At 60.3% G+C, this 18,315-nt stretch overlaps 1 protein-coding gene across 4 annotated transcripts; it reads right to left on the reverse strand.

The window, feature by feature from the left end:
• Positions 1-2,228: 2,228 nt before the first annotated feature.
• LOC102566385 (transmembrane serine protease 5) lies at positions 2,229-9,288 on the reverse strand. Of its 4 annotated transcripts, XM_059719602.1 has the most exons (13): positions 9,127-9,288; positions 8,327-8,417; positions 7,887-7,994; positions 7,447-7,581; positions 6,872-7,007; positions 6,544-6,657; positions 5,251-5,294; positions 4,841-5,003; positions 4,574-4,752; positions 4,278-4,376; positions 3,830-3,972; positions 3,517-3,669; positions 2,229-2,808 (listed from the first exon to the last, which is right to left on the reverse strand). In XM_059719602.1, exons 1-13 carry the CDS (start codon positions 9,127-9,129, stop codon positions 2,803-2,805), a joined length of 1,374 nt encoding a protein of 457 aa, XP_059575585.1. In that variant the 5' UTR covers positions 9,130-9,288; the 3' UTR covers positions 2,229-2,802. The 4 variants fall into 4 exon arrangements, 2 of the variants coding, with proteins under 2 accessions (XP_059575585.1, XP_059575584.1); XM_059719601.1 differs by lacking the exon at positions 2,229-2,808 and having other exon boundaries at positions 3,433-3,669; XR_009457791.1 differs by lacking the exon at positions 2,229-2,808 and having other exon boundaries at positions 3,585-3,669; positions 4,841-5,294.
• Between the last annotated feature and the right edge of the window lie 9,027 nt (positions 9,289-18,315).

Consider the following 18,315-nt stretch of genomic DNA (forward strand, 5'->3'; position numbering starts at 1 on the left):
TTTGGGAATCCTCCGATTTTCCGGGGGGGCGTGACACGGGTGTGTGCGGGGTGTGCTGGGGGCGAGTCAGGGGTGTGTCGGGGGCGTGTGAAGGCTTTTGTGAACCTGCTGATTTTGGAGAGGGGGTGTGGCAGGGGCGTGGTGGGGGTGTGGCGGGGGCGAGTCAGGGGTGTGTCTGGGGCGTGTTGCGGCTTTTGTGAACCTGCTGATTTTTCGGAGGGGGTGTGGCGGGGGCGTGGTGGGGGTGTGGCGGGGGCGAGTCAGGGGTGTGTCGGGGGCGTGTTGCGGCTTTGTGAACCTGCTGATTTTTCGGAGGGGTGTGGCGGGGGCGTGGTGGGGGTGTGGCGGGGGCGAGTCAGGGGTGTGTCGGGGGCGTGTTGCGGCTTTGTGAACCTGCTGATTTTTCGGAGGGGGTGTGGCGGGGTGTGGTGGGGGTGTGGCGGGGGCGAGTCAGGGGTGTGGCGGGGGCGCGGCGGGGCTTTGTGAACCTGCTGATTTTTCGGAGGGGGTGTGGCTGGGGCGTGGTGGGGGTGTGGCGGGGGCGAGTCAGGGGTGTGTCAGGGGCGTGTGAAGGCTTTTGTGAACCTGCTGATTTTTCGGAGGGGGTGTGGCGGGGGCGTGGTGGGGGTGTGGCGGGGGCGAGTCAGGGGTGTGTTGGGGGCGTGTTGCGGCTTTGTGAACCTGCTGATTTTTCGGAGGGGGTGTGGCGGGGGCGTGGTGGGGGGTGTGTCGGGGGCGAGTCAGGGGTGTGTCGGGGGCGTGTGAAGGCTTTGTGAACCTGCTGATTTTGGAGAGGGGGTGTGGCGGGGGCGTGGTGGGGGTGTGCTGGGGGCGAGTCAGGGGTGTGGCGGGGGCGTGTTGCGGCTTTGTGAACCTGCTGATTTTTCGGAGGGGGTGTGGCGGGGGGCGTGGTGGGGGTGTGGCGGGGGCGAGTCAGGGGTGTGGCGGGGGCGTGGCGGGGCTTTGTGAACCTGCTGATTTTTCGGAGGGGGTGTGGCTGGGTCGTGGTGGGGGTGTGCTGGGGGCGAGTCAGGGGTGTGTCGGGGGCGTGTGAAGGCTTTGTGAACCTGCTGATTTTGGAGAAGGGGTGTGGCAGGGGCGTGGTGGAGGTGTGGCAGGGGCGAGTCAGGGGTGTGTCGGGGGCGTGTCGGCGCTTTTGGGAATCCTCCGATTTTCCGGGGGGGGCGTGACACGGGTGTGTGGGGGTGTGCTGGGGGCGAGTCAGGGGTGTTGCAGGGGCATGTTATGCTGGCTCAAAAAATTGGAGAGTTACACGCCTCCAACACACCCCTGACACGCCCCCAGCACACCCCTGACACCCCCCCCCCCCCCCCCCGTCCTCCTTCCCCCAAATTGGAGGATTCACAAAGGCCCTGACCCACCCCCGACTCGCCCCCTGCACACCCCTGCCACGCCCCCAGAAATAAATCAGCAGATTCACAAAGGCCCTAACACACCCCCGACTCACCCCCAGCACACCCCCTCCACTCCCCTGCTACACCCCCCCCCCCAAAAAAATCAGTGTGTTCACAAAAGCTCTGACACCCCCCCTCCCCCCACTTGCTCCTGGCACACCCCCACTGCAGCCCCAACACCGCTCTGACATACCCCTCACAAAACCTGGATCCCCCATCGTATGCTGACGGCCCTTCCCCCCCCCGCCCCGTATGCCCCTGACAGCCCTCCCCCATTCATAATCCCTGTAATCCCACTTCTTGCACCCCATCCCCTATTCCGGACACCCCCCCCCAGCAAGCTCCCGACTCCTTGTCCTGGGGTTGGGCCGTGGGCAGATGCTCCGAGGCGCTGGGGAAGGGCGGGGGGCCCAGCTCCGCTGCTCTTGCTGCGTCGTGCTGCCGAACCAAAGTCGCATCCTGCTGGTCCTGGCCAAGTGGTGCCAGGAGCCGGGCCATGCTGGGCACCCCAGCTGCAGGCCCCCCGCAGCCCTCCACCCAGACACAGGGTGCGGACTTTGGCCTGCGCCCCATCTGCGGCAGCTCAGCGACTCTGCAAAGAAGGGTAATCTGTGCCTCAGCCTCCCCAGAGTGCTTGGGAGAGGGGGTAGCTGCTGGAAGCAGACGTGGGCCCTGCGGCTGGGCTGCAAGTCTGCAAACCCCTTCCCGCAGTTGCATGAGAGGGCAGAGCTCCAGGCTCCAGCAGGTGCCAGAGGCTGAACACGGCCTACCTGCTCGGGGTCTCTTGGATCCTGCATTTTAAGAACAAAGCCATACACTTCCCAATCTTTATTCCCCACTTTGCATGTAACAACACACCCTGCGTTGCTCCTCTGCTGCCCTCAGCCCCAAGGGCACCTGCAGTCCATGGAGCAGGGCTGGGCGAGGGAGGCAGCAAGGCAAGGAGGAAACCAGGAGGCTGGGGGCTACGTGCAGGGCATGTCGTGGGTAGGTCTGACTCCAGCTCCCAGAGGCGCCCCTGAGCTCTTCCACCTCCAGGCTCTGCTGCCTCAGCCCACGGGCTCTTCTGGGGATCTCCCCTGAGTGCAGCTCTGGAGTCGGGAGGCTTGGAGCGAGGATTTCTCCGCAGGGGCGATGGCATTTGCACTGTCCTCCAGCTGGAAAGGCAAGGCAGGAGCAGGCAGCACACCTACAAAGCCAACAGCTCGCACCCACCTTGCCATCCACCCTGCCTGCAAAGTCAGTCCCCAAAACGGGCATCCTCCCCTGAGGGACGTGTGGCCGGAGGGTCACCGGAGCAGTGGGGGTCACTTAGGCCCGGCCCCTTCTTCTGGCCCGTGTCTCCACAGCCAGGGTCGGCTTCTCCAGGTGGCCCTTTGCAGTGCTTCTAGGTCTGCTCAGAGGAATGAGAAAACAGCAGATTGAGTGCAGTGCTCTGGGCCAGGGGCCAGCGTGTCTCCCAAGGGCCAGTGTTGCTGCTGGCACAGGGGTCAAAGCCCCATTGCATTGGGGTCCCTTTGGCAAGCACAGTGAGGAGGCTGGGTCTAGCTCCCCTAGGCCTCAGCTACCCGCACAGACACATCTTTTCCCACAATAAGCCATTCTTGTGGTAATGGGAAAGCCCTGCTCTCCCTGCAGCCCTCCAGCTGCCCGGCCGTGACACTGCCACCGGCATGAGTGTGACACTGATGCATGTGTCCTTCACGTGCTAAAACTGCAGCCCTGCGAGGAGTGACTTTGGGCAAGGTCTCAGTGTCTGCGGCCCCAGGCTTGCAGGCACTAGGTTTTATCGGGAGCATGGTGGAAATCTGTTCTCCACCCCGCTCTGCAGCCCTGCCGAGGTGCTGCTTTCACCTCTGCCCAGGGATGAAGGGGGAGCTTGTCTGTCTCTGCTGCACCTGAGGAGACCCCAGGACAGCTAGGGAGGCTGGGGTGTCTTCAAGCAGTGTGCAGGTCCCAGCTCTGCTTTGTTTCTGCAACCCCCCCAAGTATCTTGCCCCAATTTCCCACTGTTAGCAATGTACCAAAGGGAAGGGAGAGCCAGAGTGGATGTGCATGAGGCTGGGAAGTTAGGTCCCTTCTATGAGCCAGCACAACTCACCTCAATGCTGTAATAAATCCAGTCCAGGAATTCAGCCACCTTGGTGTAGACGCCTGGGTGGTTGGGCTCGGCGCAGCCCGTGCCCCAGCTGACGATGCCCACGAGGCGCCAGACAAGGTCGTCCGGGCAGACCAGGGGCCCACCGCTGTCTCCCTGCAAACAGAGCGTGGGTCAGTGGGTCGCTTCAAATCTAGGAGTTGATGCAGCATTGAGCAATTCCCCGTGTGGCAAAGGCAGCGTGTGCCCTCCCCAGGGACACGCATGCCATGCTGTGCTGTGCTCCTACTTGCTCCGAATCTCTCCTTGCTCTTACCTGGCAGGCATCCACCTTCCCGTCCAAGTAGCCGGCGCACAGCATCCTGGGGCTGAGCTCACCCGAGTACACGCAGGACCCGTTGCATTTCTTGGCGCTGATCAGGGGGACGAGGGCTTCCTTCAAGATCTCGGCAATGTGCGCTGGGGAGGGGGGGAACCAAGGCAGGGGCTGACCCCAGCTCTGCACTGTGTGTGAGGCCTCCATGATACGGACAAGGGCGCATGCGGCACTCGCTGTCCGAGCTTGGAGCAGGCGGTGGGGGCAGGTGACTAGGCTGGAGCAGAGGATGGGGGCAGGCAATGCCAGGCTGGTGCAGGAAGGAGACATGGGGCTGGGAGATGGAAGAAGGGTCCTGAAGCCTGGCTGTGTGAAGAGGGGCAGAAGAGCTGGCCTGGGGGGCTGGGACAGGCCAAATCCTGCTCCTGCTCCCCCCACAGCTGCTCACCGTGCCCAGGCTGGGTGTATCCCCAGCCAGAGATCCAGCATGCAGTGCCTGCGGGGAGGTCCTGGTGGTACGGCGGGAGGCACACAGCGTGGACAGCATCTGAGGAGACAGCCCCGGAGGTTCCTGCAGTGCCAGCCTGGGCTGGGCCCTCCCAGGGGCAAGAGCCCCAGGGCTGGCGGGTCCAGCGGGGCCTGGCAGGTGCATGCACGATGTGTGCACTGTGTGGGACCCCCAATGATAGGTCCTGCACAGACCCCAGCACCAGCGCCCTCCCGGGATGTCCCCCTGGTCCTCACCCGAGAAGCGCAAGGGGGTGCGGAGCTTGATCAGTGCGATGTCGTAGTCGTGGCTGCTGTCGTTGTAGCGGGGGTGGGAGAGGATGCTCCCCGGCACGGCCCCAATTGCCTGCCAACCCACAGCCTGCGTGACCAGCCCGGCGAAGACCTGCCACCGGGAGACCGGCAGGTGCCTGTAACTGAGCAGATACACTCCCGCCCGTCACCCCGATGCAGGCAGGAAGGGAGAGATGGGCGCATGGGGAGGCCGGGCTGGGCCGGGCTCACCTGTGCACACAGTGAGCGGCTGTGACGACCCACTCGGGTGCCACCAAGGAGCCCCCGCAGAGGTGCTGGGCATCCAGGTGCAGGCTGACCTGCCAGGGCCAGCGGCCTGGTGCCGCATCGCTTCCGCCGACGACCCGTGCATCCTGGGCACGCGCCCCGCACTCTGCCAGCAGCCAGGAGACGGGTCAGCATGGGCGGGGGATGCTCTGGACCCCAGGGGCAGAGGGAGCAGAAGGCTGAGATGCTCCAGCTCTGCACGTGGCTATGGCTCGGAGAGGGCACGCAGATGGCAGGCTCTGCCCACTGGGAAGCTGACTTTCCCCATGCCGTGCCAAGCTGCTCCCCAGGCCTGGGGCTGCCCCCCAGGGAGCCTGAGACCAGAGGGCAGGGAGATGGACTGGGGCACTTACCAGAACACTTCAAGGCCACGATGCGGCCGGACTCGCAGCCGTGCCTGCATGGGGGCAAATGCACCATCAGCAACCGCAGCGCTGCTGTAGCAGAAAGCCCCCTTTTCCTCTTGCCTGCATTTGCTCTCCCCTCTTTGGATATGTTTCTCTTTTTCTACCTTTTCTTCCTTCCTCTCTCTTTCACTTTAAGATAAGGAATTGTGTTTTAAAATTTGTATATGTGCATTTTGTATCTCCCCTTGTATTTTGGTAGTTTTATCTATTTGTGTGCCATGGCATTTGTAGCTTATATTTTATACTCCTCAACTTTCAACTGAATGTGTTTAGTTTCATAAGTAAATTATACATTGTAACAATGTTAACAAGGGCAGGAATCAAACTGCCCTTCCCTGTATCAGGCTGGCCCCTGAAAGAGCGAGTGAATCAGTGATTGAATGTAGAACGTGGTAGCAGGCAGCAATTAACACCTGGAAGCTGCAGATCAGCCAACGGAAGAACTCAATAGAAGACAATGTAACAACGACACTGATCAAGGGCTAGAAGCCCTGGCCTGAGTTAATCAACGCTGGGGACCAACTTTTGGGCTGAATATCTCCAGATCGACCACTCCCAGAGCCCTATGCTAAATTCATCAACAGACTCCCAAACCTGCACGTACATGCGGACGACCCCTGGGGCTGACAGATGCCATCCAGTAGCCACCAAGGGGGAGGAAGTCCCACGAGGGTCAATGACCCCTGGATTGGGCAAACCAGAAAACTGGGGAGTCACCAAAGTCTGCCAGGGACAGATAAAAGGCAGTGAAAAGTGACCCTCAGTGGCGCCCTCTTGATCTCCAACTCGACCAGACCTGTCCAGCCAGAAGGACCAGCCAGCGACCCCCTTCTGGAAGATAACACCACGCTGAAAGAAGCCTCGACGACAGACTCCAGCGCTTGTAGGATAGGTATACCTGACTCTGTAGCCTGCTACTGTGTGTGTGCACGTGTGTGTGTGGGGGGACCAGCCTCAAGGTTTATGATTACAGTGTTTCAATCCGCCTAATAAACTAGAATTTTAAGGATCCCGAGTTGGACATTTGTAGCCAACACTGCAAGGCCCCAGGGCCAGGCCAGGGACCAACGTGGAGCCGCTGGCAGTGTCCAAGCTGGGTGCTCAGGACAGGGCCAGCCCCCTCCTTTCTTCCATGCTTCCCGATGGGCATCTGTCCCAGCCCAAAGGAGCCTGGGCATCACACACAGACCCCCCACCACTGCCCCTGCCCCGTCTGCCTCCCTGGGACGTGCCGCCCACCTGATTTGCCACACGTCCTCCATGTCACTCGCAGGGTTGGGCAGGATCTGGGCAAACTCCTGCCCGGTGTCAGCCTGGATGTCAGTCAGGTTCACGCCTTTGTGGTGGGTGAGTCTGCCGGCGAGAGCAGCCCCAGTGTCAGCCAGCATCTGGGGCACAGGAGAGGCCTCATGGTCGTGGCACCGGGCTCGACACGGGCACGGCGCCCACTGGCTGGACGAATGCACTCTGTCCACAGCTCAGGTAGAGAGGAAAAGTTTACACACATCCCCCCGACCCTGCCAGGCTCCACGGCCAGCCAGCCCCATGCCGTGATGCGCCTCCTCACCTGAGGTGCCCGAGCTGCCGGCAGACCCACGTCCCCTGCGCCAGGCTCCAGTAGTCGTGACAAGCCAAGCGCCAGCCCGGCACGCCCGGCACCTGCACTTCCAGCAGGAAGGTCCCCGTGGTGATCCTGAAAGAGACTGAAGCCATCGGATGAGCAGGGCCTTGCCGGGCACATGCCGCTATGGCATGAGCCCAGGTGACCCTCACTGCAGACAGGGCAGCCTGGGGAGGCAGGCGAATTGCAGCCACCGCGCTGGCACTGGCCTGGCACCACAGCCCACGGCCTGCTTCACTGCTGGCTCAGCACCATCTCTGGACCCCAGGACCAAGACCCTCAGCCTGTTCCCATCAGGACCCCAGCCCAAGGACCGGGGCACGGGCTCAGAGCAGGGCTGGCACTTGTGCCCCCAGCCCCTGCCGTGGAGGAGAGCACGGGTCTGGGCAGCATGCACCCGGCAGCTTGCGTGCAAAGCTCGAGCAGCCCCATAGCTCGAGCCCTGGGGGTGCACTGGGCCTAAGAGCAGGGGCTTGACAGCCCCCCACCATGTCCTCTCCTGGGCAGTGGAGCTCCCAAACCTCTCTGCGGGGCCAAGGCAGGCATGGCCGAGGCAGGCTCCTCATCCTCCTCCGTATCCCTGCAGTTCAAGGTCACCGCCAGGTCCGGCAGGGCAGGAGTCTCCTGCCCCCTCGGGGGCTGCCTCAGGTGCCACGCTGTGGGAGGGAGAGCAGAGTCAGTGGGGGGGTGGCAGGTCCCATCGAGGGGCCTGGAAAAATGCCACCGAGCTGCGGTTGTGTTGCCAAATTCCCGCAGCACCGCAGCGGGCTGCAGACGCACTGTGACAAGCCGGAGCGTGTTGGGGGAAGCATAGGCAGAGAGGGCAGGAGGGATGCAGGCGGGCAGGCAGAGCCAGCCATGCACCCTGGCCCCCGATTACCCCCCACAGCTCGGTCACCCCCACATCGAGCCCTCTGCTCAGCCATGGGGTCTGGGCAGGTTCCCCAGAGGGAAGACTGACCTAGGAGCCACAGCCCGGCGGCCACCCCGGCCAGCAGCCCCACGACCGCCAGCAGCAGCAGGAGCCTCTTGGCAGTGCACAAGCCCTTGAGGGCCGGGCAGGATGGACCTTCAAACACAGAGGGAGAGAGGGCAGAGACCAGCGCTCGTGTCCAGGCTGCTCGTTATCCAGCGCCAGGCACCGCTGCACGGGCTGGCACTTGGCTCTGTCTCTCCCCCTCCCCAGCACGTCCCCTGCAGCTCAGGTCTTGCTGGTAGTTGGTTTGCTACCTTACTCCTGCCTTATCATGCAGGGTGGGGCAATGCCCCGTGAGCCCCAGCCCTGGCACCAGCACAGTCTGCCTCTCCCAGGTCCTGCCCGCAGCACCCCGTGGGTCAGGCTGCCCCTGCCCATGCCTGTCCCACCGCACCACACCGAGGGCTGTGCCCTGCCCATGTTACCTCCCAGCTCCACTCGCCAGGTCGCATAGCGGGGGCCCGTGCCCCCCGGGTAGGGCTGATCCACGGGGAGGGGTGCAGGTGAGGCCACGCTCTAGGGAGAGAAACAAAGACCTGGGTCAGGCTGGAGGCAGAGAGGGATGCTGTCTCCAAGGTGCTGTGTGCATACACGTGTGTGTGCAAGTGTGTGCATGTGTCCTCCGCACCCCACACCAGCCCGCTGGGCTCCGACACAGCAGCAGCAAACCCAGGAACGGTCCCCTTGGGCCAGGACAGACACTGGGACACGCTCCCAGGTTAAGACACACGTGTGCAGACATCTATCCTGAGTACTGATGAACCCCACAAGCCCAGGCGCCCCCTCCGGCCCCCATGGCACCCCCCATAGGGACACCTGCCATGGCTGCCGGTTATATAAGGAAAAAAAACCTGGTGAGAAAAGACATGCGGTGGGAAACGGCTGGGTCTGCAGCCAGCGTCGGCACAGAGCGAGCCTGCGCACAGCAAGGCTACGTGGTACTGGGCAAGCGGGCAGCACCCGCAGGCCACGCAGCCTGTCCTGGAGCCAGCAGGGAACAGTGTTCCCCTGTGAGCACGCACATGTGCACACGCACATACACACTCTCAGGCCAGTCCAAAGTCTCCTGTCTCCCCCTCAGTCTCTGCTCCTTGCCTACCAGTCCCAGGGCCCTCACTGTGCCCCCACCTTCCCCCTCTCTGGGGTGGCAGGCTGCCAGTCCTAAAGACCATCCCCTCCAAGCACATAAAAAGGCAGCACCAAGCTCACCCCCGCAACCCCTTACCATGCTGGCAGCAGCAGCGGCAACTCAAGGCAAAGCTCTTGTGGGGCTGCCTTGATGGGGGCTGCTTGCCTGGGTGCCCGCCTGTTAAATAGCTTGGGTTTCCCGATGCAGACGCAGGCACACGTACACATGTGAAGGACGGGCCCAGACAATGCAGGCAGCTGAGTCTCACCGTGAATAGAGCCGTTGTTTCCCCAGAGAGGGCAGGAGGCTGCCTGACTGGTTCCCCCACCTCTGGCAATCTGCTAATTGGGCACCTGTAACAGACACCGGGAGTCACGTGGCAGTGGGCCCCCAGCCTTCGGCATCTGCTGACAAGGCGCAGGTGCATCCCCTCCACCCTGCCGGTCCCGCTGCATTGGCACAGTGCCCGTCGGGCCAGCAGAAGCGCTGGTGGCTGCAAGACACAGCAAGGGCAGCGCCTGCCTCTCCTGTACTCGTGCCCCCTTTGCACACGTCAGCTCCCCAGGCACATGCATGGCATGGACCTGTGCCTGGCAATGCATGGGCAAGAAGCTGTCCAGGAGCTGGTCCTATTCAGCTGTGGAAAGTTGCAGCTGCCTGCAGGGTCCAGTGGTCTGCCCTGGGGGCTATCTCCCTGCCTACCCCTTGCCGGCTCTGAGCCAACAGGCTCTGCCAAAGCCAGCGCAGTGCAGAGATGTACGGCAAAGTGGCATCTCGCTGCGGCTGGTCCAGACTGGCACAGTGAGATGCACAACTGGATCAGGGCACAGCTGGATCAGGCTCCACCTGAGCCACGGGTACCGGCACGTCTGTGTGGGCAGCATGGCATTGGCAGAGGCTGATGGCATTGGCAGTGCTGGGTGCAAGAGCCCAGGGCTGGACGGGAGGAAAGGAGGCCAAGGATCGAACATGGAGCAGTGTGCCTGGTGCTGTGAGCCCGCAGGCCGTGACATTTCAGGGCCGCGTCCCCGCCAGCTGACGACAGCTCGGCCCCCATCACTCAGCAGCCCCAGCCCTCCCTGCCGCTGCTCCACACGCTGCAGGCCTCACACACCAGGTGCACCCCTGCCCTGCTGCACACCCCCTGTGCCCACCCGGCTCACGGGGCTGAGCACAAAGACGTGACAGTGAGGCTGCAAAGGGCAGCCCCGCAGCCCGGGCCGGTTTGATTTCCCTGCTAATGTCAGGCTGGTGAAAGGTGCTGGGCTGAGCGCCCCAGCGGATGCGAGTTGGATCTGCAGCACATTTGAGGGGTGGGTGGGAATGGGCCTTTCCTTCATGCCCCCTGACCCCAGGCCAGCTGGAGCAGTGCAGGGCTTGGAAGGAGCGAGGTGCCTCTGGGAGCTAGGCTGAGACCCACTGGACCCTTGGGCTGTAGGAGCACGGGGTGGGGAAGCCTGTCCCAGGGCCCGCTCTCACCTGGGCTCAGCCTCCCAGACCGCGGCCGGAGGCAATACACGGGCCGCGAGCCTGCCCCAGCTGGAAGCTCTGCCGTGCACGAGACATGGGGTCAATGCTGAGCTCCGACGAAGCACTTTGAATGCATGGATTGCAAGTAATCCCATCTGCACGGCCCATGGATGGGGAAACAGCCCGCGGCCACAACCCTGACCTAGCTGGAGGCCCCTTCTTGTGTCTGGGCAGCTCTCCCTGCAGGATGAGTGGTGGGGGCTACAGCAGCAGCAAGCAGTGCCAACCCAGGAGGGGTCCCAGGTGCACCCAGGAGGTGCCGCCTCGTGCCTGTTGTTCTGCTTCCTCCAGTGGTTTGTGCTCGTGCCTGAGACCCTAGGAAAAGGCAGCAATATCCATGAAGGCAAATCCAGGCCTCCTTGGCTCAGCCAAGCTGGACTCCATCTCCCACAGCTCCTGCCAGACTGTCTGCCCCTGCCCCTCCTTGGGGTTTCTCGTTCACTCCCCTGAAAGCAGCCCTTCTCCCTTTGCCAGACCTAGGTCCCTTCCCTTCCAGGTGTCCTGCCCTCACAGCCGGGGGCTCCCCCTTCCCAGGGGCAGCAGCAGCACAGAGGGTGCCCGTCTCACCTGCTCTCACTCTCCTCCTGTGCAAAGACCAGATGGTGCTGAAGGACCAGGGAGCTGCATCCGGAGCTGGCCCAGGCAGGACGGCTGAGCTAGGGATGGCCGGGCTCCACCTGCCACCTGTTCCCCCAGCCTGGGAGATCTGTCGCCTGCTTTCTGGCTGGGAAGGGGACATGGGGGGGAAATCTGGAGAATGCAGCCAAGAAAACAGCAGCGAGAAACAATGCTCCCCAGGGGAAGAGCTGCCCGGTCCCCTCCCCGCGGGGGTGATGGTAGAGCTGCTGCAGCCCAGGTTGGCCTTTGTGCACTCACGGCTGCTGGCTGGAGGCTCACAGAGGCCAGCCTGGGCTGCAAAGCCTGCCTGGGAAGCCAAGGGGATGCTTAGGCCCTTGGTACAGATTAAGCTCTGCTTCTCAGCCTCCTGCGGGCTAAGATCGAGTGGTTTCTGGGGGCATCCGAATCCCAAGACCTCCAGGCTTGGGCCTGCATGTAGGACATGTGCCAATAGATTTGGGAGACAAGGTTCTTTGGGTAAATCCCACTCAAATAGTTGGAAAACTTCTTCTTTGCAAGGCTTTGGGTATAAATACCCTTTGCCAGGCTGAGGAAGCGTCTGCAGTGGTATACTTCAGATACTCCCAAATGCATACTACTACAGGCATGCAAGGCAGAGGGAACAGGCTGCTTTGCTCTCACCCCATGGGCAGCAGTGACCTCCCGCAGACCCCTCTGCTCCAGTGCTTGGTCATGGACACAGACCCCAAGGCCTGGAGACTCCCCTCACTCCCCCGTGTGCAGGCAGGGAGACACCAGGGCTCTTGGTAGAAGAGACCCACTCACTTCTATCAACTCTGCAGCCCCCTTTCCCCCTGCGGGGCGGGCAGCCTTGCTCTGGGGCTGCACAAGTGACTGACAGCAGGGGAATCGGAGGAGAGAGACACCCAGCTCACACCCTAGACAGCACGGGAACTCAAGGCCGAAGGGACCCATATTAGCTCCCCCCATCCTACCCCTACCACCCGAGGCAGGCTCAGCCCATCACCACTCAACCGCGTCTAGGACGCTTCCCCGGGAAAGTGGCACTGCTGCTACTCCCACGGGAAGGCTGTTCTTCAGCTCCTTGCCTGGGCGGTTAGAAATGAGAAGAGCGTTTCCAGCCTAAATGTATTCACGGCCAGTTCACAGCCACCTCGTCTTGTGCCAGCATCCTCCTCCTGCTGAAATAGCTCCTCTCCCTGCCGAGCCTTCCTCTCCCTGGTGAACTGAGAAAGTGCAGCATATGCCCTCCCAGGCTCTGCTTTGCTAAGCTAAGCAAGCCAAGCTGTTTCAGCCTCCCCGGTAGATCAGGCGTCTCCATCCCCCAACGTCCTCTGCACTTGCCACACTTCGGCTTTGCTTTTCTTGAACCTGGGCGGGCAGAATTGCACAGGACGTTGTACCGGTGTCTTACACCGCAGCGGAACAGAGTGACAGCACCCACCAGCCCCTTGCCCAACTATGCTCAGCATCGGCATGTGATCGTCCGCTCCTGGAAAGCCACCCATCTCCTCCAGGCGTATTAAAGGCACTTTCAATGCAGACTGGGATTCTGGTATGGTGCGAGTTCCTTTGCAACGAGGAGGATGGGAGAGCTGGCATTTGATGGTCTGGAGTTACTCCCAAGCAGATGATCCCCGGGTTGGGAGGCACGCAGCTTCAGAGCGGTGCGTCTCTGAAGACTCAGGCACGGGGAAGGAGGGATGCTTCCACATGCATCAGGGCTGATGGGTCAATCTGAATGACCGGCGAACTCTGGGAAATGAAAAAACTGCTGTGAACCTTCCCCAGAAGGCAAGCGGCCAGACTTGTTGAAGTGTCCTGCACCTAAGAGGTCTTCCCAAGAACTGCATTTAGGTCCCTACATGGCAGCTGAGCTCTCTGAGAATGGGACAGGCTCTGATGCACCAAAGCCCTTGATTAACAGGTTTATTTCTCAACCTTCCCCTCCTCTCTGCTCCCCAGTTTGGGATGAGGCGAGGATGTGGGATCACTGGGCAGGCTCCCAGTCCCAGAGATTTCTCCCAGCCCTTCCCTTTGTTCTTGCAAGATGCTCAGAGCAGCCGGCAGATGCCTGAACCTGCATTAGTCGGTAGCTGTCTCGCTCTGACAGCGGTTGCCTGTGGCGTGACTGACATCAAGAGCCCTCTCCACTGCATTTGATGTTCTTGGGCTGAGCTGGAAAACGCTGATGCTTTCCAGAGAGGAGCCAAGCCTTTTCTTTGGCCGTTGTTTCTAGATGCATGGCACCTCAGCTTGTAACTGTGTTAAACCATGAATGCAGCCCAGAAGGGTTCACCTCTGCAGTCCCCTTCATTTAAAGTTTTTTGAAGTTGCACATGGGGATGTCGGGCTCCGGCATCTGCTGGCTGCTTGAGCAGGGCCTGGAGATGCCAAGACGTTCCCGTGATGCGTCCTCCAACTCCTGTCCCATCTGCAGCTGACATCCATCACCGGGGCCATAGCTCGAGAGGGTGCTGGGTCCTTCCCCGACAATCCTCGTGGAGGGCTGCAGCCTCCCAGCTGTTGTCCAGGGGTTGCTGTGCTTGTGGCTGGCACATCTGTTTTGCTTTTTGGCGGGGCATGAGCCTCAGGAGGCACAAATCAGGGATGCACTTACCCCAGCTGGAGCTTGGCCCTCAGTGCCTGCTCAGAAGAGGTTAGCGCAAGAAGCAGCTCTATTGCATACTGTACTTAGATAAACCAGAGGCGGGAGAGCTCATGCCAGCCATCCCCTTCCCACCTTCAATTCCAGGACTCCAGCCCCTTCTACTGGCTTTGTGGGGAGACAGAGCAGGGCCGAGCCTGGCCGGGGGGTTGCATTAAAAGCCCATCCCTTGCAAAGTGAGGAGGAGATATTCAGAGAGCAGAGGTGGTCAGGGGCATTCGTGTCCATGGTCCCGTCCGGGCCAGCTGGCTGCCCTGTCCCGTCCCAAGCCCCATCCGGGAGGACTGCAGGTCTCCCAGTGAAGTGGCCCTGGCGCAACCTGCTGGCTTGGCACTCAAGGAGACGTGTCTGTGTTGCTGCTTTCGGAGCCATCAGCCTGCATGAGAGGCACACAGCCTCGCCAGCACCTGCACAAACCCAGCAGCCTCGCCAACCCTCCCTCGCCCCGCAAAGAGGCAGGTTTGAATGAGCGCCCCACACCTGCGCGTCCAGCAAGCGCTTTGTGGAGCTCCTGGTCTCTCTCCTCCCCTGCCACAGTCTTCAGCTGGTGAAGCTCCCTTCATTTCTCGCACTCAAACAGGTGCCGCGTGGCTCAGGGCAGCCGTCTCTTCGTAGAGCACGTTTCCATACATGTCTCTGTGCTGTGGGGCTCAGCCCACTGCTTCCCACGGAGGAGAGAGGACCTGGGGGGCCACAGGGCCTGGCTCTGTGTGGACAAGGCACGTAGAAGCAAGGCTTGATTCTCAGAGGTACCAAGTACAGGAGCTTCTCTGAAGTCAAAGGGCTTTGCACATCTGGCCTTATTAATATCTAGCTTGGACGTGGTGCAGCTGCTTGCTGGGGGATCAATGCAGCAGGGTCATGGACCGAGAAGAGGAAAGGCCCTTTGGGTGAAACCCACCTGCCTGGAAAGATGGGCACGTCCCCTGCAGCCCTTCCTGGCCTGCTGCTTACAGCTGCATGGGAGCAGGGCTGGCACAAGGCCTAAGGCAATAGGAGTCCTCCCTACCAGGCTGCCTTCTCCGCCAGAAGCAGCCTCCCGCCCGTACCATCAATATGCCAGATCTGCTTGGTGAAGACACAAGGGAGACGGTTCACAGCAGTCATCCCTCAGCTCTGCGACTCCCAGCCCCTCGATGCTACCAGAGCCCGAGCCTGGACATCTGGGAGCGCTGTGAGACCCTGCTATAGCCGCCCAGGTGTGCATTTACCCAGCGAGGCTAAGCTGGGATATCGCTTAGGGAGTTTTTTTTATTTCTTCTTTGATATTCACTTTTCAAGTTATTGCATCTCCTGCTGGAACCTGCCCTGAGCCTTGGTGAGAAGGGCAGGGTATAAATCCAAGCAATTAAATAAATGCCAATGAGAGAACCGTCTGATCCGAATGGGGTTTACTCACCCCCATCGCCTCCTCTCTGCCTTGAGAGCTCACTGAAGCTGGGACTCACAGGCCCTGCAATATTGAAACGATGCTCCTTTTTAATCATTTCCCCCTGCACCAGGCGAAGAAATAGCTGAGGGTGACATGGGGGAAAAAAGGCTTTCCTATAAAACTGTATCATCTGTCTCACTCGCTGCGTCCCCAAGATAGCATTAGAGATGGAAATTAAAGCCCGTTATTGCACATTTAATTACCCACAAAACAAACTGCATATTTAATGAATAGCATAATCCACCCGCCCCTCCCCATACAGCCCATGTCCAAGTGCATCGCTTCCCTGCTGTGTGCACAGCAGTCGAGGGGTCCATCCCGAGCCCACCAGAGCCCCCCACCCCAACACACACAGCAGCACTTCCACGTAGCCAATGCTGGCTCCTCTCTTTGCCTCCCAAAATGAGAACCAGCTCAGCTTGCAATAATGCTTCATCGTTCCCAGGGCCGAGACCTTCTCCGCAACCCTGGGGAAGGGAGCTCTGATGCCCTGGCTCTGGGACTCGAACCTCCTCCAGGAAGCCACTCATCTGCACGGGAAGGCAACATTGCTGTTTGCACACAGCGCAGCAGACTTATTTCAAAGTCAAACCCCATCCACTTTGAGAGATGCTGAGCCTGCTTCTAATAGCCTTTGGGCGAGGCCCAGGTGACCTGAAGGAGGAATCGGTGTAACCCCAGGTACCTCAATGTTTAATGGTCTCCGGGCAAGACCCACATGCAGACACAGCACCAGGAGGATGCAAGGCTCCAGCCTCAATCAGGGACTCATTAGCAGGTGCTTTGAAGGGGGTAGCTACAACTATGGGTGCAAGAGAAACCCTAACATGGGACTGGGTTGGGGCCAGACCGGTTCGGATTGAACAGACCTCCCCTGGCAGCGGCAACTCGAGCAGGGAGACTACTATTTTCAGCTCATGCACCACCTCGGGGAACTTTAGTTGAATATTTTAAGAAGCTCATGCATTTTAAGCAGTGCCTGCATCTGTTAAGCTGGATGCATCCCAGCCCCTCCATGTCAAATGGCATCACAGCACCTGCCACCACGCCATCCTGAGCATGGGGTCCTGATCTCCTCACCTGCCCGCCTCCCCCAGGGACCCCGAGACCCCTGCACAGACCCTGCACCAGGATTTCTAATCACCCACTGGCCGCCAGCAGCCTTGCAAACAACAAGCTTCACCCCAGCCTCTGGTTCTGTCTGCTATCAAAAGTCAGCCCTGGCTGACCCAGGCCGAGCACCAAGGTATTTTTTCCCCATTTGCTATCAAGAGGCAGGACTTCTCCTGCTTGCAGCACAGAGCTGCGCGTGCAGAGATAAAGCAGCTCCATCTAGTCCTCTCCTTGCCATGGCAAAGAGGAGTGCAGAGGAAAATGGAAAGAAAAACCTGTCTCTCCTGGCAGTCTTACGATCACATTGCACTACAAGGATCATCAGGTTTCCTGGATTAGTAATGCCTCTGGCTCAATATTTTTGGGGGTTGAGGTGGGGGAAGACGGCTGCCTTCATTACAGCAACTAAATAAGCTGCAAACGTCCCTTTGCTCTCTTTCTTTTACATGCGTGCCTTATTTCCAAATGAGTTTCTCCGCCGTTAACGAGGCCCACAGCACATCCACGGAGCCGCACCGGCTGGCTCCTTTTCTCCCTGCGCTATAACGGAGCTGGAGGAACATTTTTTTGCAAAACTGCTTCTGCCTAAAGAGTCCACACAGCTCTGTCCCACCCGGCGTCGGCGGGGGAAGCAGAAGCACAGCTGCGATCTACCTCGCGGGCGCGTGGTTCGTGGCAGACAAATGCTTCCAGGACTTGTTTGGATTAAAATAAAGACTCTGACGTTTCCCAGCAGCTTTGGGCACGAGGTGCTGCCTTGGAACAGGGACACTTGGAGAAGGAACTGGACAGGAATAGGCATCTGCTCGCTCTCAGTTGAGGGGAGGGCAGGCGGACAGCTGTGCGGGGGACCCTGGGAGGCCAAGCCCCCCCACCCCACTGTATAGGAGCCCCCCAGGCTTAGGCCCTGCCATGTATTTTGAGGACACCCACGCATCGGATGCTCCTCTCCATGGCTTCCAAGACACTAAGCCCCAAGAGGCTGCAAACCTCACCGTCACGCCCGGCCCCCTGCCCCACGACGGCCGTTCCCGCCTTGTCGTATTTTAAACCCGTGCCGTATTTTTTTTAAAACTCACATATTTACATATCCTAATGACTTAATTACACATTTTAATTAGGAGGCAGTTACAAGCCCCTATTTATGTAAATAAATGTACTCGCTGTAATTACACAATTACGAAAGGCAATTAGGCAGCGAAGATTCAATTAAAGACAACATGCAACTTTGGGGAACCTCTGCTCCCCCACGTACAGAGGGCTGGACCGCTCCGGGAGGTGGTCGGCACCAACGCCGGTGTGGGGCTCTTGGCTGGGTCGCTGAGCCCAGACATGCTTGTGGCCAGAGGGACGGGGAGAACGGGCACTTTACACATCACCAAGCACAGCCACCGCTCACAACCGAGCCCAGAGGCCCGGGGAGAGCCGAGGGACCCAGCCTGGTAAAAGCCAGTGGGGTCAGGGCATAAAGAGCCACGTTGGTGGCGGATGGGAAACACAACACACTTGCCAGTTAAGCCTGGTAACTCCAGTCCTTCCCACGTCTGCCCTGAACTGCACACAGAAAGGCCGTGCTGGAGGCTGCGAGGAGCTGTCGAGCATCCTTTCCCCACATTTCCCATCATAAAGCAAGGCCCTGGCAATGTGCCCAGAAGCCTTGTATTGGGAGAGCAGCTCCTGAGAGATGCTCTTTTGGGCAGGATGCAGTTAGTCGGAGAAGTACCGCGCTCACGTGCGCCAGACCTGCAATGCTCTTCCTCCCCGCGTCACTGAAACTCTTCAGGGGCAGCCCGGCATGCTGGGGACTCGTCGGGCTTTGGGATGGAGACACCGCTTGCAGAACAGGTGGACGAGGCCCTCAGAGGCCAAGGCAGGATGGCAGGGATAGACTGAGCACAGAGGGGGGCAGCCCACGATATATCGTGGGGATACCAGCCCAGCC

Source organism: Alligator mississippiensis, chromosome 16, assembly GCF_030867095.1.
Source record: "Alligator mississippiensis isolate rAllMis1 chromosome 16, rAllMis1, whole genome shotgun sequence".
Lineage (NCBI taxonomy): Eukaryota > Metazoa > Chordata > Crocodylia > Alligatoridae > Alligator > Alligator mississippiensis.

Bases quoted from the DNA above. Each gene is read 5' to 3' on its own strand.
- LOC102566385 (XM_059719601.1), bottom strand. The intron at 7,995-8,326 runs GTAACATGGGCA...CTGTGTTTGAAG, and splicing joins CTGGCGAGTGGAGCTGGGAG to GTCCATCCTGCCCGGCCCTC. The intron at 7,008-7,446 runs GTTTGGGAGCTC...CGATGGCTTCAG, and splicing joins TGCCTTGGCCCCGCAGAGAG to TCTCTTTCAGGATCACCACG.